Below are 16,740 nucleotides of genomic sequence, written 5' to 3' on the forward strand. Positions count from 1 at the left end.
TCTTTACAGGTCCGGGCCGCCCGGGGGCAGGAGCCTCCTTGCTGTCCTGTGTCCTCCCAGCCTCTGCCTGACCCGGGGGGAGCACCGGATCCAGGGCTGTGTCCTCCAGCGCCCTGGGCTCTGGGGCCTGCACCCCTGGAATTGCACTCCCGGCCTGCAGCCCCCTCTGCGCAGAGCCGCCGCCTGAGCTGCCACCTGAGCTGCTCTCGGGGCCCCACCAGGCACGCGCTGCAGCCCTTTAGGGAGTTTGGCCCGCGGTGTGTGGTGCCCTCTCCCCTGGGGCGCAGTTCCTCTGTTAGTGTCCCTGGGAGCCTGAGGGCATCTCTGCCCCTCCTGGGATCCTGCGCGAGCTCCCTACCAGTGCCTTTCCATCCGGGAAGGTTGGTAAAGCTCCTGCTTCTCTGGGCCTGGGCTTTCCTGTCCTGGGGGCGCTCCTTGTGCGGCCTTAACCCTGCTCCTCGCGGGGTCCCTTCCCCTTGGATGCTTTTTTATTTCTTTATTTTTTTCCCATTTTCCTACCTTGATAGAAGTGCAAACTCTTCTCACTGTAGCATTCCAGCTGTTCTCTCTTTAAATCTCAGACCGAATTCATAGGTTTTCAGGATGATTTGAAAGTTATCTAGGTAAGTTGGTGGGGACAGGTGACTTGGAGACCCTACTCTTCCACCATCTTGCCCCGCCTCCCCCCAATTTTCTCGTTTTTCAAAATTATTTTGACTATTCTAGTTCATTTGTCCTCCCATGTAATTTTTAGAATTAACTTGTCTATGTTTACAAAAAATGCAGCTAGGAATTACATTGGTATTGCTTTATCTACATTTCACAAGTTTTGGCATGCAGTAAGTTTATTTTCCAGGAACCTGGGTGGCTCAGTCAGTTAAGCATATAACTTTGCTCAAGTCATGATCTCGGGGTCCTGGAATCAAGCTTCAAGTTGGGCTCTGTGCTCATCAGGGAGTCTGTTTCTCCCTCTCCCTCTGCCCCTCCCCCAGCTCATGTGCTCTCTCTCCCAAATAAATAAAATATTTAAAAAAATCATTCTTGTCCAGTTTAAATATTTTCTAATTTCTCTCATGAGTTCTTCCATTACCCATAAGTAAAAGGTGCATTGATTAATATCCATATATTTGGGTGAATTTCTCAATACATTTTCATTATTGTTTTCTAATTTACTTGTATTTGGTTTGGAGAATTATCCTTGTATAATTTTAAACCTATTAAAATTTCTAGAGACTTGCTTCATAGACCAGCATAATGACTGTTCCATGTGTACTTGAAAAGAATGTGTATTCTGGGGCACCTGGGTGGGTCAGTTGGTTAAATGTCTAAGTGACTGACTCTTGGTTTCAACTCAGGTCATGATCTCAGGGTCCACACTGGATGTGGATCCTGCTTAAGCTTCTCTTTCCCTCTTCCCCTTCCCACTCCTGCCTGTATGCAGACATGTTCTCTCTCTCAAAAGAAAAAAAATTCTGCTACTCTTGGGTGTAATGTTTTATAAATGTCACATAAGTTGGTTGATACTGCTATTCAAGTCTTCTGTATCTTTATTGATTTTCTATCTACTTGTTCTATCACTTAGTGAGAGAGGAGTGTTGAAATAATCCACAAATAATGGATTTGCCTATTTTTCCTTTTATCTGCCAGTCTTTTATGTTTATTATATTTTTATTATCATGTGCCTATGCAATTAGGAATGTTATGTTTTCTGGATAAAGTGACCCTTTTTTATCATTATGAAATGTAACAGTATTTTTTTTTTGTCTTCTGGTCAACTTTCTCTGATGTCAGTTTAGCAGTTCTTCTTTCTTACAATTAGTGTTTATGTAGCTAGCATTTGCCATCCTAGTATCTTAATCTATATGACTTGCTTAAAGAATGTTTCTTGTAGACACCATATGATTACATCTTATTTTTTAAACCAGTTTGATAATCTCTGCCTTTAATTGGTGTATTCAGACTATATAAATTTTTATAATTATTTTTATAGCTGGATCTAATGTGACTATCATGCTATTGGTTTTCTGTTTGTGTCGTCTGTTCTTCATAATATTTTTTTTTCCAATTTCTTTGCCTTCTTTGGTTGAATATTTCTTTGAATTTTATTTTGTGTTCCCCACTGGCTTACTACTAACACCTCTTTTTAAAAATTGTTTAGTTGTTGCTCTGGGGTTTATAATATACATCATTAACTTACTACATTCTGTTTTCAAATAATATATTATTTATTATCACTTGACATACAATATAAGGATCTGCTAGGGCTTGTTCTACAGATACTACAATAGCAAAATTGGGATAAACAAAGGAGTTGCAAAATCTTGATGTGTGCTGAATGTTGCTGGTGGGAGTATAGGAGTTCATAATTATTCTCTTTCAACTTTTATATATATTTGAAATATTCAGGAACATTTCAATAAATTTTTAAAGACCTAGAAATTTGTATAGGTGATTTCACAAATTTATTTTCAAATGAATACTGAAAATCTAAGAGAAAAAAGGAAAAGAAGGTGAGAGAAAAAGATAAGGAAGCAGAAAAGGAGAAAGGGCAGGGCCAGAGTGACTTACCCATCAGGCACTTTGCTTCTTTATTAGTGGTAGGAGATTTGAGTTTTTTAATTTGTCCTTTAGTTCAAAGGGAATGTCTTAGTGTACTCCCAGACTCCTAAAAATATCCCGAGTATGGCATGCCTCTAAATATTATGGAGCTTTTCTCCCATACTCTGACATGCATTCATAATACTTGGAATTTCCCATTCTCTAGCTTTAGTTAGCATGCTTCCATGAATATGCTAGACCATTGTGAGGTCCTGAGGAGTGTCACGATGATCAAATTATTTTCATACTGTACTGTGAAAAGAAGAATTATCATACCTTTGAAGCAAGATTTTGGATGTATACAGGCATAGTTCATTTTCTTTGTTTGTTTTGCTTTATTGCACTTTACAGATAACATTTTTTTTTTAACAAATTGGTTTATGGCAACCCTGAACTGAGCCAGCCTTTTGGCACCATTTTTCTAACAGCATTTGGTCATTTCCTGTTCCTGTGTCACATTTTGGTAGTTCTTGTAGTATTTTAAACTTTTTCATTATTACATTTGTTATAATGATCTGTGATCAGTAATCTTTGATGTTAAAGTTGTAATTGTTTTGAGGTGTCATGACCATTTAAGATGGGGAACTTAACTAATGATGTTTTGTGTTTTCTGACTGCTCCACTGACCAGCCACACCCCTATCTTTTTTCCTATCCTTAGGTCTCTCTATTCTCTAAGACACAACAATATTGAAGGTAGGCTAATTAATAACCCTACCGTGGTCTCTAAGTGTTCAAGTGAAAGGAGAGTTGCATGCCTCTCGTTTTAAATCAAATGCTGGAAATGGTTAGGCTTGGTGTTGAAAGCTGAGATAGACCAAAAGCTAGACCTATTGTGCGGAACAATCAAGTTGTAACTGCAAAGGAAAAGTTCTTAAAGAAAATTAAAAGTGTTACTCTAGTGAACACACAAATGAAATAAAGTAAAACAGCTTTATCTCACTTCTCTTCCTGAATGCTTTCTCTTGCACCATGGAGGAATATTCCAAAACATGTTTCACATGACTTCTTAGAGAATTCACAGGGGATGACCCCAGAGTGGAAACTTGCTCATTAGCATATTCCTTGTTGTGCTTCCCAAATAAACTAACTCCACCTAAATCCTGGTCTCACTGTCTGCTTTTTGGAGGACCCAAATTAAGATAGTAGGTAAGACACTATATCTTTGTTATAAGGAGGCTAAGTTCTACACGCTAATCTTTACTGATCCAGCCCTAGTGAACTCAACTAACCTAAAATGGCAGTGTAGCTTTTCCTTAAGATAGAAATATTGCAAAAGGTGTGACTTCTTATAAAAATGTATGAGTAAAATAATGTGATTGTCAAATTAATTTTAAAATATAACACAGAATCTTAATTTACCAGTAAACAGTGAACAGTCACTTATTCAATAAAATAAATTGGGGGACGCCTGGATGGCTTAGTGGTTGAGTGTCTGCCTTCAGCTAAAGGCATGATTCCAGGTGCAGGGATTGAATCCCATATCGGGCTTTCTGTGAGGAGCCTGCTACTCCTTCTGTCTGTGTCTCTGCCTCTGTCTCTGTGTCTCTCATGAATAAAAAAATAAATAAAAATAAAATAAATTGGAACAACTGACTAGCCAATTGAAAAAAACATATGGTTGGATTCCTATTTCATTCCTTACAACAAAATAAATTTTAGATTTAAACATTAAAACTGAAGTCAACATAATCAGAGGAAATAAAAAGGATTCTCTCAGAGTAATCTCAAGCAAAAATATAAAACCTAGTAAATAGAATTTTAGATTGATAAATTGGACTATAATAAAATGTAACATTGTTTTTACAAAAACAATTTTAAAAGAGAACCAATTAATTAGAGCAGCTGCCTTTTGTCTCTATTTGGATATCTGTGTTTAAAACCTGTGAATCTTTCTCTGACTTATTTTCTAAAATCAAGTTTAGTCAGATTGTCTTTTTGGTTCATCGTTCCATTTCTTTGGCTCCACTAGATAGCTTTTTCCTATGAATGAATAAAGAAGATGTGGTTTATGTATACAATGGAATATTACTCCGCCATTAGAAACGACAAATACCCACCATTTGCTTCGATGTAGATGGAACTGGAGGGTATTATGCTGAGTGAAATAAGTCAATTGGAGAAGGACAAACATTATATGGTCTCATACATTTGGGGAATATAAAAAATAGTGAAAGGGGATAAAAATGAGTGAGAAATATCGGAAAGGGAGACAGAACATGAGAGACTCCTAACTCTGGGCAACGAACTAGGGGTGGTGGAAAGGGAGGTGGGCGGGGGGTGGGGATGACTGGGTGACGAGCACTGAGGGGGGCACTTGAAGGGATGAGCACTATGCTATATGTTGGCAAATTGAACACACACACACACACACAAAAAAAAGATAGCCTTTTCCTCTTTTTGTCCCTGCCTGATACATTGTTAGATTCTCTCCCCATCTATTCCTGGAGTGCATTAAAGAAATGACCACAAAGTGACAGGAGCACACAAGTAGAACACCTAATATTTCACAAGGAAGTGCTTTTCCAAAGATAAGATGTTTGACCTCTGTTAAGAGAAAAACAGGAGTTTCCCAGAGCAAGGGAGTGGGGGAGGGTGGTAAACAGCATTTTGGGAATGAGAATTGCACATATAGATGTGCAGTCATGGCAGAGCCACATATATTCAAAATAGAAAATAGCCAGTGGGTGCAACTCGTGCAAAGCATAATGGAAATGATATCAGAAATGTTGTTTGACTCAATTTACAAAGAGCAGCATTCAGAAGTTATCTGGACCATATACAGAAGGTGTCTGATGAGACATGTGTTTTTAAGAGACAGGATTTCCAAAAACACTGAGAAGACAAATTGGGGAAAAAACTGGGCAGGTACCAAAGGGAGCATTATAAATGCACATATTTTAAATATCAAAGTTGAATTTTGAGCAAGAACTATAATAGTTTTAAAAAGAGAACCAAAGTATCATTTTTACTTTTCCTAATTAATTTAATGTGATTAATCCATTCAAATTAATTACCTCATTCAAATATTTACTCTGTATTAGGCATTGTTCTGTGTATTGGAATACAACAGCAGAACAGATAAAAACCACCTTGACCTCACAGAGATCACATTCTGATATTCAAAGAAAATACTTCACAAGCATACCCAAACTGCCAAATTAAAGCCAAGAGAGCAGACAAGACTGGGTAGGAAGCACAAAAGAAACAGGGTCAGGAGTTTTTATTAAACATTTCTTTCTCTCTTTTGATTATCAAATAAACCCAAGAGGTTGGGTGGGATAAACATTATTACTATTATTTTCCTTTTCAGATTTTGGAGCAGAATGTTAGAAACAATTTGAGTAATTTCTTCTCCTTTTTATATCCCTTTTGACAGCAGTGGGAACTGTTGCTACAGGGAATCGCATCCTGCACATCCTGCACTGATGGGATGTCCCATTGCACTATTCTGGAAGGTCACGTTATTGACCTGATGCCTACAGAGTTCCCCTGATGGCATGAGTTTGGCAGCCTGTTTATTCTGTGCCTATCATTGGGAAAATATTTCCATGATTCCAATCCAAGGCCCAGTCAAAATCACGTAAGTACCCAACTGCTGATAAATGGAATCCACTATGTTGACAACAAGAAATACATTCTCTGCACCTTTGAAAGGTTACTTTGGAAGTAAAGTCTGGATCCTCAGATACTTGTTTCCTGCCTTTCCCATGAGTCATATTTGTGCGCGCGCGCGCGCGCGCGCACACACACACACACACACACACACACAACCAATTTAGGGGAAATGGAGCTTTATTTGCTGCTTAAAACGAACTGTCTACTGACAGGAAGACGTTAGGAATTACCTTTGCTTAATGGCAATGTTTCTGATGTTTCTGATACTGACAAAAGGGAAGGTCCCTGCATTTTTCTGTATAGTCAGAAATGTGCTCAGTTCCAGGCATGTAGTAACATTTTCACTGCCAAGAGAGTAAAACTTAATATTGCACAGGATATTAAAATGGAGGCAGTTTCCTAACCTGAAGACTGAGCCTTAGTCTCCTTGAGACCGAAAGTTTTTCTATGGTATATAAATACAGCAGTTGACAATAAAAGCAAAACAGATAAAATAAGACTCACAACTAGTAGCAAAAAACCTTTTTTGGCAGATGCTGGGCCACTCTCAACACTACCTCCATAACCTCTGTGTAGGCAATAGGGTGGGGACCACCCATAGCCACAGTGGCAGTGATGTTTATTATTGCAGATGCCCCTCATGTTGCAGGTCTCAGCCAGGCAGACTTGTGACAAGAGAGACAAACTGACACATTTCTTGCGTATGCAGATCTTTCCTGTACCACACATGGTGCCATCTTTTACTTCACCAACATCAGGTGTGTCCATTCCCAAGTGATAATCAATACTCCAGCAGGTGACACCATTGATGTGAGTTTGCTGCAGAGTAGAATGATCTCTCAGATGGGGAATATTTGTCACATTGTCACACTGAACTCTTCCACAAAAGATATCGGAGATATTACATTTTAGGTATGTCGTGCCACTTATACCACAGTGGCCGAAACGGTTTCCCAGGGAGTTGATTTCTTGATAGCAACTCTGATATGCACTCTTTGCTCCTTCACCAAAAATCTCCCTGCACTGTTTGTCATGGTTATTACATCTCCCTTCATAGCAGTAGGCATCGTCACCACAAGGAATCCCATCCTGCACATATACATCTTCTGGGCACTGATGGGATGTCCCATTGCACCACTCTGGAAGGTCACATTTATTGACCTGATGTCTACAGAGTTCCCCTGATGGCATGAACTTGCAGCCTTTGCAACAAAGCCCAAAAGCACAAGCAGCCCTAGGCCTCAGAGTGCAGTTCAATAGACAACAAGGATCTTGTTCACATTGCTTTATAGATCCACAGTCACATTCCTCTTCTCCTTCAACCACGCCATTCCCACAGTGCTTCAACGTAAAGACTTCCCCTGGATGTGGAATATTGTGTAGACATGATCCCTGGTTTAAAGTGGTTTTTGTAAAATCTATATAACTACAATTGGTGAATTTCTCTGCTGGTACTCTCATAGCATTCATGATGCAACCACTTTGCTCACACAAACAGAATTCTTCATCATGCCACATACCCAAAGTATGTCCTAACTCATGGGCCACAGTGAGGGCAAAAAGAGACCAAGAGTCTCCTTGGAAATTATTAACCCCACAATCAATAGGAGGACGACATATTCCTGCAACATAGGCTATACCAAGTACACTTATAAGTGGGTTTTTTATGAAAAAATGTGCAGCATCATACTGTAGCTGGGAAAGACTGATTTGCTTCCACTTAGAGAAGTCCTCCAGAACCTGTTCTATGCTTATCATTGGGAAAACATTTCCTTGATTCCAAATCTCAATCCCAATCAAAATCACATAAGTACCCAACTGCTGATAAATGGAATCCACTATGTTGACAACAAGAAATACATCCTCCTGCACCATTGAGAAGTTGCTTTGAGAATAAATTAAGAAATTGTGATCTACCACCACAACCAGCTCCAAAAACCATGAGTGGGTCCATAATTTATCATTAGAATTTTGTTTCAGAGTTGACTTCTTAACCTCTTCAAATTTCACCTGTTGGAGTGCTATCTCCTTCTTTGTTAAGCCACATCTCATAGTTGGGAACTGTGTCTCATTAGTGTTTATCTCATAAACCAAGTGTTCAAATTTGGTAGAGTGCCTGATGGGCTCAATTTCATAAGCAAGGTCATTAATCTGTAGCATTCCTCGAAAACCTCCGGAACAGGTACTGAGGGCAACCAGGGACTCAGAGATTCCTTCCACATAACCATGATAGTAGCAGTCATCAGGAACAAAAGGCTGATCCTGGAGGAGGGCGTGCTGGTCCGTGTAGGTGAACACAGGGAAGTGTTTGGAAACCAAGAGTTTCTTGACCCTCATGTGGACAATGTGTCTCTGGCCTCCAAACTTCAGGCTGTAGGAGAGCCAGCCTGGAGATTTTGCACTTCTGCCCCTATCAGTCACCTTTAAAGGGGTCACCACTTCTGGAGATCTGAGGTATTGGGAGGGCCCAGCCTGAGAGAAGCCAGAAGGGAATAGAGACATTCCAACCCAGAACAGCAAGAGAACTCTCATGGGCACCTCAGCCTCACCAGCCACCATTATGGAGCTGCCATTCCAGAGCCATCGGTCCAGGGAAAAACCGTGAGGCACTGCTGGTCTGCTTCTTCCGCATTGGTCATTGTGTAGAGTTGACCTTTAAGGATCTGTGTTTGGGCAGAGTTGGGCATCAAAGCTGCAGAGCTGAAAGTGAAAATAAAAGGATGGGGGTGTGATGGGATTGGGTAAGGAAAATGGGAAAAAAATCAAACAGCAAAAAAGTGATTAGTGAATTAAGAAAATGCTTTGGACTTTCAATAAATGGAGGTGAGAATTTAGAAGGGTATAGATAAAATATTGGCCATATGTTTATAATTGTGAAAGTTGGACGATAGGTATGGGGGTTTTCATTATACAATTATCTCAATCCATATAGGTGGTATGAAAAATCTCCACTATAAAAAGTTAAAGAGACTTCAGAGTAGGGGGACTCTATATCTCAATTTGTCCAAGACCATGTTGGTTTATGCCTGTTGCCCCTGCATAACTATTGATACTTGCCTCTTTGACTATCAAAGCTGCCTAGAGAACTTAGATCCACCTGAGTAATAGGCACTTTATTCCAAGATGCAAGTATCCCACAAGGGAACAGCAAAGCTCATAGACAAATTCAATCATATGAAAACTTCCAAGGACAAAGATTTCTGAATTGGGTGAGATCCTAATTTCCAGATTTGCTCTCTATAGCTTTCTTGTGTGTTTGTTATTTATTATGGAGTGGGAATTGTTGTGAATGGGAGGATGGAAAGTGAGAAGAGCCAATAGAAATAGAGTGTTGCTGCTAAGCTCTATAAACCATGTTTCATCTTGAGAGCAGACAACAATAGGAAAATTCTGCTAGAATCTTTGAGCCATACTCATTGTCTTCATTTTATTATTCCGAGGACTTCAGAGACCCAAACTCCTACAAGAACATCACCCTGCATTAATATTGTGTGGTAGTGTCATTAAAAATCCCTATTCTTTGGGACACCTGGGTGGCTCAGCTGTTGGGCACCTGTCTTTGGCCCAGGGTGTGATCCCAGGGTCCGGGGATCGAGTCCCACATTTGCTCCCTGCATGGAATCTGCTTCTCTCTCTATGTTTCTGCCTCTCTCTCTCTCTCTCTCTCTCTCTGTGTCTCTCATAAATAAATAAATAAAATCTTTAAAAAGTCCAAATTCTTTAACATTATTGGAATATCAAAATAAACAACAGCCCTCCTCTATATGTTTTATCAACTCTTTCTTTCCCTACAGCTATTTCAAATTCCTAAAGACCTCTACCTGTGCCTCTCTCCTCTTACTCCATCGTGCAATATGCAGTTTTCCCATCTGTCACCAGTGTCTGACTCATTAGAGAGTCACGAAATCAATTTAATGGATCCTGACCTGCAGTTTTTTCTTTAAAGAAATGGAATAAAAATATCGGAGGACATTCCTAGAAGTTCCATAGCAATTCATATGTAAAGTTTTGGGGGTGTTTGCGTATGTGTGGCCACTGGATCACAGTATAAAATGGATTTCTTACTCTTCAATCCAGTAAAAAATATATATCTATAGTGATGCCAAATCTAAAGACAAAATGCTTTGTAGGATTTTCAACATTACAAACTTATCTGAACCCAATGCCATTTCTACATCTCTTCTATTCCACTCCATATTCCAGTCTCAGAAAAAAAAAAAAAAAAAGTAATCCTTCTCTATAGATTCAGGTGGTAGCCTCTCATCTTCTGTTCACATCACATCTCTTACCTACATGCAGACGGATTCTTTTAATGTCCCTTCTTTCAGCTCTATTTCATCTGTTCCTTACTGGCAGTAAGAGTGACCAACTCATTCTAATTTACCCAGGATTGTCCCAGTCTTAAAACTCAAAGCCCCACATCCCAGCAATTCCCTTACTCTGAGGCAAACTGGAATAATTGGTCACTTTACCTGAAGCACCTTACCACCACCCCCTGGCCATGCTCAAAAAGGAAAACAAAACAAAAATTAAGAAAATTCACATTATCCAAGGTACTGCTCTGACCACCAACTCATGCAGAGAGCCAAACTTAACAGATGACTTACCAACAGAAGAAGCTATTGTTTCCATGGCCTTTTCTTTTGTGATGGTTTGTACCATACTTTTCAGTGAAAAAGATTGGTAGTTGACCTCACATAACAAAGGGAAACAGAAGTTCTCTTCCTTTTATTTCCCAGCTAAGTTCTAGATTTAGTTGCTTAGCAACAAGAATTTTTCACTTCAGAAACAATTGGCTGTCAAGGATAACCTGCTCTGGCTCCACTATTTTCTATACAACTTCAATATCATTGGAATTGGATAGCCTCCGCAGCTCCATTCTCTGTCCTCATACAAGGTAGCTTCATTTCTGCTTCATGATTTTGCTCATGCTACTGTGTTGATCTAGACTGTGTAATCACTTTTCACTATGGAACTAAGTTCTATAGTAATTTTGTAGGTCAAGATCAGATTCTACATTCAGTATCAAGTATTTTTGGGATAATCTAGACAACATTGGTATACTGTAATTCCCTTTATATTTATCATATTCAATAATTTTTATTATATAGTTTATAACTTTGTTACTTTACATTGTTTTATTACACAAGTGTTAAAAATTTTACCTCCTATTAAATTGGTTTTGAGAAAAAGATTCTCGAAATTGCTAGAGAATTTATGACACAATATTTGACAAAGTATATCATCTATTAGATGACTTTAATTATATAAATATTACATAGAATAAAAATTCAATAAAAGATTACAGCTAACTCTGAGTAGATTCTATTTTAAAAGGATTCTTGGCAATGAATCTTGCTACCTGCCAATTTAACTAGTAGCTTCAGAGCTCTATAACTAGCAAGTGGAACTATTTTTAATGACAATCCTTTTCTGTTTCCTCTCAGAAAGTTTCTTTGATTCATGCTGGTTTTCTCAGAAATCTCCTGTAGGAGTGCTGACAATACTGACTCTATCTTTGGCCCACATCTTGTTTATGTCTCTGCAATGACCTCCCCCTGGGCTCTGTGTTCCAGGTCTTGTATAGATTAATGTATGCCCTGACCAGAATATGGGAAGCCTTCTGATCGTTCCTCTGGTGCACAGATAGCACCACTTTAGATAATCGCCCTTTACTCTATTAATCTGTGGGTTATGGTCTTGACTTTGTGGAGATTAGCTGCTTAGTGCCAGGATCGTTGCCTATTCAATCCACCTGTCAGCAAGCTACCCTGAATAAAACCCCCTGTGTAAATGGTATGGAATGTCTTCCTTCATTTCTGTTTCAAAACACCTTCTCAGTATTGAGGATTCTTTTTTTTTTTTTTTTAATTCTTTGTTTATATTTAACTTAGTTGGGACGCCTGGGTGGCTCAGCAGCTGAGCGTCTCCCTTCGGCTCAGGGCGTGATCCCTGTGAGGAGCCCGCTTGCCCTCTGCCTATATCTCTGCCTCCTCTCTTTCTGTGTGTCTCTCATGAATACATAAATAAAATATTTTTTTAAAAAAGGCAATTTAGTTAACATATTTATCCTTTGGATAAATACCTAGTAGTGCAATGCTGGGTCATGGTAGTTCTATTTTTTTTTTTTTTAAGATTTATTTTCTTTTAGAAAGAGTGTGAGTGGGAAGAGGGGCAGAGAGAGAATCCTCAAGCTGACTCCCCACTGAGCATAGAGCCTAATGTGGGGCTCCATCCCAGGGCCTTGAGACCATGACCTGAGCTGAAACCAAGAATTTGCTGGAACCCAGGTAACCTATTTTTAACTTTTTGAGGAACCTCTATATTGTTTTCCAGAGTGGTTACACCAGTTTGATTCCCACCAATAGTGCAAGAGGGATCCTTTTTGTCTGCATCCTCACAAAGACCTGTTGTTTCATGTGTTGTTAATTTTAGCCATTCTGACCGGGAGACAACCTCCATCTTAAGAAAGATATATTAAAGGGACCTGGGTGACTCAGGGGCTGAGCGTCTGCCTTTGGCTCAGGTTGTGATCCTGGTGTCCTGGGATGAAGTCTCATATTAGGCTCCTCACAGGGAGTCTGCTTCTCCCTCTGCCTATGTCTCTGCCTCTCTCTGTGTGTCTCTCATGAATAAATAAATATTCTTAAATATTTCAATTTATTATTAAAAAATCTTTAAAAAAAGAAAGAAAAGTACATTTAAAAAGTCTTGTCTACAACTGAACTCAGTGGTAAACTTTGCTCCTATACCAGAGATGATTAACAATGAGGAAAACCTATCCCAAGAAATGAGAGACAAGAAAACTACAGGAGCTCAATCCTGGAAAAGTTTTAGTAGCAAAGACCAGAGTGCCTGCTTCTGATAGAAAAATATCCTGGGAAAAATAAAGGTGGGGAAGGAGTGAAAGCTTCCGAAAGTAGTTTTGACTTGATCTCTCTTGCTGAAAGAAGCAGTAATGTTCATTTCTTTTAAAACATAGCATTAAGGGGGCTCTTGGATGGCTGTCTTAAGTGTCTGCCATCAGCCCAGGTCATGATCTCAGGGTCCTGGGATTGAGCCCCGCTTCAGCCTGCCTGCTCAGCAGAGAGCCTGCTTCTCCTCCTCTCACTGCCTTCCACTCCCCCCACTTGTGTTTTTCTGTCAAATAAATAAAATCTTTTTTAAAAATTAAAATATCATTAAGGACTTCTGTTTCTAGAAAAGATAAACACTCTTAGCCCTATTGCTCTTGCTCACTTCAAGTTAAAACACCAATTTTATATACAAAACTAAGATAGTTCAGAAAGGTGCAAAAAAGAACACAAATCAGCTAAGGATATTGGGACCTAAGGAATATATAGCAGTGATTTCTCTGCATTTTCTTTTAACCCCATTGCGTGTGGAGAAACCTATAACCTTAAAATGAAATAGACACAGACCAAAAAAAAAAAAAAAAAAGGAATAAAAGGCCCCCAAAAGGCCGCAAGACAAGTTTGTTGTCTCTAACCAGAGGACCAAGAAATGATTAGCCTAGCTGGGAATCTTTTAGAGAATAACTGTCCTACTCCAGCCAAATGTCATGAGAAAAATTGTAACCCCACATGCATTCTCATTAACATAGGCCACATGAGGCTTAAATATCCATCACAGGGACACGTGGGTGGCTCAGCGGTTGAGCATCTGCCTTCAGCTCAGGGCGTGATCCTGGAATCTGGGATCGAGTCCCACATTGGGCTCCCTGCGAGGAGCCTGCTTCTCTCTCTGCCTCCCTCTCTCTCTCTCTGTGTTTGTGTGTGTCTCTCATGAATAAATAAATAAAATCTTAAAGAAAAAAACTCATTAAAAAATATATATCCATCACACTTCTAATGAGGAGCCTCAAGCCCCTGATTGAGGTAGTGTCAGAGAAGGTCAAATAGAGTTCCAAGACTTTCCTTCTCACCATATAGTAATGAGGCCCCCATTCAACAATTAGTGGAGGCCACTTGGGCAGCAATAATATGGCATCCTTCAACTTCCCAGCAAGAGTGACGTCAGAAGAGGCCAAGAGGGGCAAGAGTAAACTCCCACAGCTTAACAGTATGAGCTTCTCCTTCCTCTTGGCAGGTCAGCTTAAACCTGGACATCTACCATCATCTAGCAATAACAATGCAATACTTCCTCTGATGGTGCAGTATCCCAAAATACAGCACCCAAAAAAATGTTCAGAATCAAATGAAAATTTACCTGTCATACAAAGAACTAAGAAAGTTTCAACTTAAATGAGAAAAGACAATCTGTAGATGCCAACTCTGAGATGATGCAGAAGTTAGAATGTTCTGATTAGGGTTTTGAAACAGCAATCATAAAAATGCTTCAATGGGCAATAACAAATATGGTCAAAACAGTTGAAAAAATTTGCAGAAATTTAAAGTCTCATCACAGAAGTATAAGAAAGAAAAAATAATGAAAACTTTATAACTGAAAAATATAAAACCTAAAGCCAAAAGTCACTGGATGGCCTAACAACAAAATAGAGAAAAATAAATGGTGAACTTGATCATAGAGAGCTATGATCATAGTCTGTCATACCATAGATTTGGTAATAACTCTGAAAAGCAGAGAGAAAATAGGTTGGAAAAAATGTAAAGAGCCTGTGGTACCTGAAGGCTATAACAAAAGATCTAACACTCATGTCATCACAGTTGCAGAAAAAGAGAAAAATAGGGCAAGGTTGAAAAGTTCCCAAAGAAATCATGGCTGAAGATTGCTCAAATTTAGCAAAAGTAATAACATATTCAAGAAACTGAGGGAACCAACAGAATATACTCAAAGAAATCCAGAGAGCAACACATCGTAATAAAACATTTGAAAACTAATGACAAAGAAAAAATCTTTAAGATTTTAAGAGAAAAACATCTGCCTAATGCTTACCTACAGAGGAAAATGTTTTGAAAAATAGTAGATTTCTCATTAAAAACCACAGAGGTGAGAAGAAAATATCAAAATATTCCACAAGAGCTAAAACAAAATATTAATCCAGAATTTTATGTACAGTAAAAATATCCATCAGAAATGAAGAAAAAATCAAGACATTTTCAGATGAAGGAAAATTAAGAGAAGTTGTCACAGACCTGCCAAAAACAATGGACAGATTATCAAAGCATAAGATCAAGAAAGAAATAGGGCTTTAAATGACACACTGGACCAGATGGACTTCACAGATACATACAGAACATTCCATTCTTAAAGCAACAGAATACACATTCTTCTAGAGTGCACGTGGAACTTTCCCCATAATGGATCATGAATCAGGTCGCGACTAATTCCAAAAGATTGGTATTATTCCCTGCATATTTTCAGACGACAATGCTTTGAAACTTGAACTCAATTGCAAGAGGAAATTTGGAAGGAACTCAAACAGTTGGAGGCTAAACAGCGTCCTACTAAAGAATGAATGGGTCAGGGCAGCCTGAGTGGCTCAGCCGTTTAGCGCCGCCTCCATCCCAGGGCCTGATCCTGGAGACCCGGAATCGAGTCCCGCGTTGCGCTCCCTATGTGGAGCTTGCCTCTCTGTCTCTGTCTCTCTCTCTCTCTTTTTTTCTCTCTCTCTCTCATAACTAAATAAAATCTTTTTTTTTTTTAAAAGAATGAATGGGTCAACCAGGAAATTAAAAAGTTTCATGCAAACTAACGAAAGTGAAAGCATACTGTTCAAAACCGTTGGGATATAACAAAGGTGGTCCTAAAAGGGAAGTATATTTTAATACAAGCCTCTCAAAAAATTAGAAAAAGCCCAAATACACAAGCTAACCTTATACCTGAAGGAGCCAGAGAAAGAAGAGCAAATGAAGCCTAACTCAAGCAGGAGAGAAATAAAGATTAGAGTAGAAATCAACAGAACAGAAAACAAAAGAACAGGTCAATAAAGTCAGGAGCTAGTTCTTTGAAAAAATTAATAAGATCAATAAACCCCTAGCCAGACTTAGCAAAAAGAAAAGAGAAAGGACCCAGATTAATAAAATCATGAATGAAAAGGAAAGATCAAAACCAACACCAAAGAAATACAATTACAAGAACACATTATGAGAAACTATATGCCAATAAATTATGCAAACTAGAAGAAATAGATGCATTCCTAGAAACTTGTAAACCACCAAAACTGAAACAGGAAGAAATAGAAAACCTGAACAGACCCATAACCAGCAAAGAAATTGAAACAGTAATAAACAAATCTCCCAAAAACAAGAGTCTAGGGCCGATGGCTTCACAGGGGAATTTATTTTTCTTTAAGATTTTATTTACTTATTCATGAGAGACAGAGAGAGAGAGTAAGAGACACAGGCAGAGGGAGAAGCAGGCTCCACGCAGGGAGCCCAATGTGGGACTCGATCCCGGGTCTCCAGGATCACGCCCTGGGCTGAAGGCAGCGCTAAACCGCTGAGCCACCCTGGCTGCCCACCAAGCATTTAAAGAAGAATTAATACCTATTTTTCTGAAGCTGTTTCAAAAAAATAGACATGGAAGGAAAACTTCCAAATAGAATAAGGCCAGCATTACCTTG

At 39.1% G+C, this 16,740-nt stretch overlaps 2 protein-coding genes across 6 annotated transcripts in view; one reads left to right on the top strand and one right to left on the bottom strand.

Annotated features, from left to right (window-relative positions):
* The window catches only part of LOC119876501 (peptidyl-prolyl cis-trans isomerase A-like), a 27,273-nt gene extending 20,741 nt beyond the window's left edge, over positions 1–6,532 (top strand). For both annotated transcript variants that reach the window (XM_038545102.1, XM_038545103.1), the window contains exon 4: positions 5,977–6,532. In XM_038545102.1, the coding sequence (XP_038401030.1) occupies positions 5,977–6,093 (117 nt within the window). In that variant the 3' untranslated portion in view covers positions 6,094–6,532. The remainder of the gene's footprint in view (positions 1–5,976) is intronic.
* The window catches only part of ADAM21 (ADAM metallopeptidase domain 21), a 30,870-nt gene continuing 20,504 nt past the window's right edge, over positions 6,375–16,740 (bottom strand). Inside the window, exons 1-2 of one of the 4 annotated variants that reach the window (XM_038545098.1) lie at positions 10,823–10,972; positions 6,375–8,915 (exon numbers count right to left, since the gene is read on the bottom strand). In XM_038545098.1, the coding sequence (XP_038401026.1) occupies positions 6,615–8,774 (2,160 nt within the window). In that variant the 5' untranslated portion in view covers positions 8,775–8,915; positions 10,823–10,972 and the 3' untranslated portion in view covers positions 6,375–6,614. Of the gene's footprint in view, positions 8,916–10,504; positions 10,524–10,687; positions 10,706–10,822; positions 10,973–16,740 lie in introns of those variants that run through there. The other 3 variants (XM_038545101.1, XM_038545100.1, XM_038545099.1) reach the window with 3 other exon arrangements.

Source organism: Canis lupus, chromosome 8 (assembly GCF_011100685.1).
Source record: "Canis lupus familiaris isolate Mischka breed German Shepherd chromosome 8, alternate assembly UU_Cfam_GSD_1.0, whole genome shotgun sequence".
Classification (NCBI taxonomy): domain Eukaryota; kingdom Metazoa; phylum Chordata; class Mammalia; order Carnivora; family Canidae; genus Canis; species Canis lupus.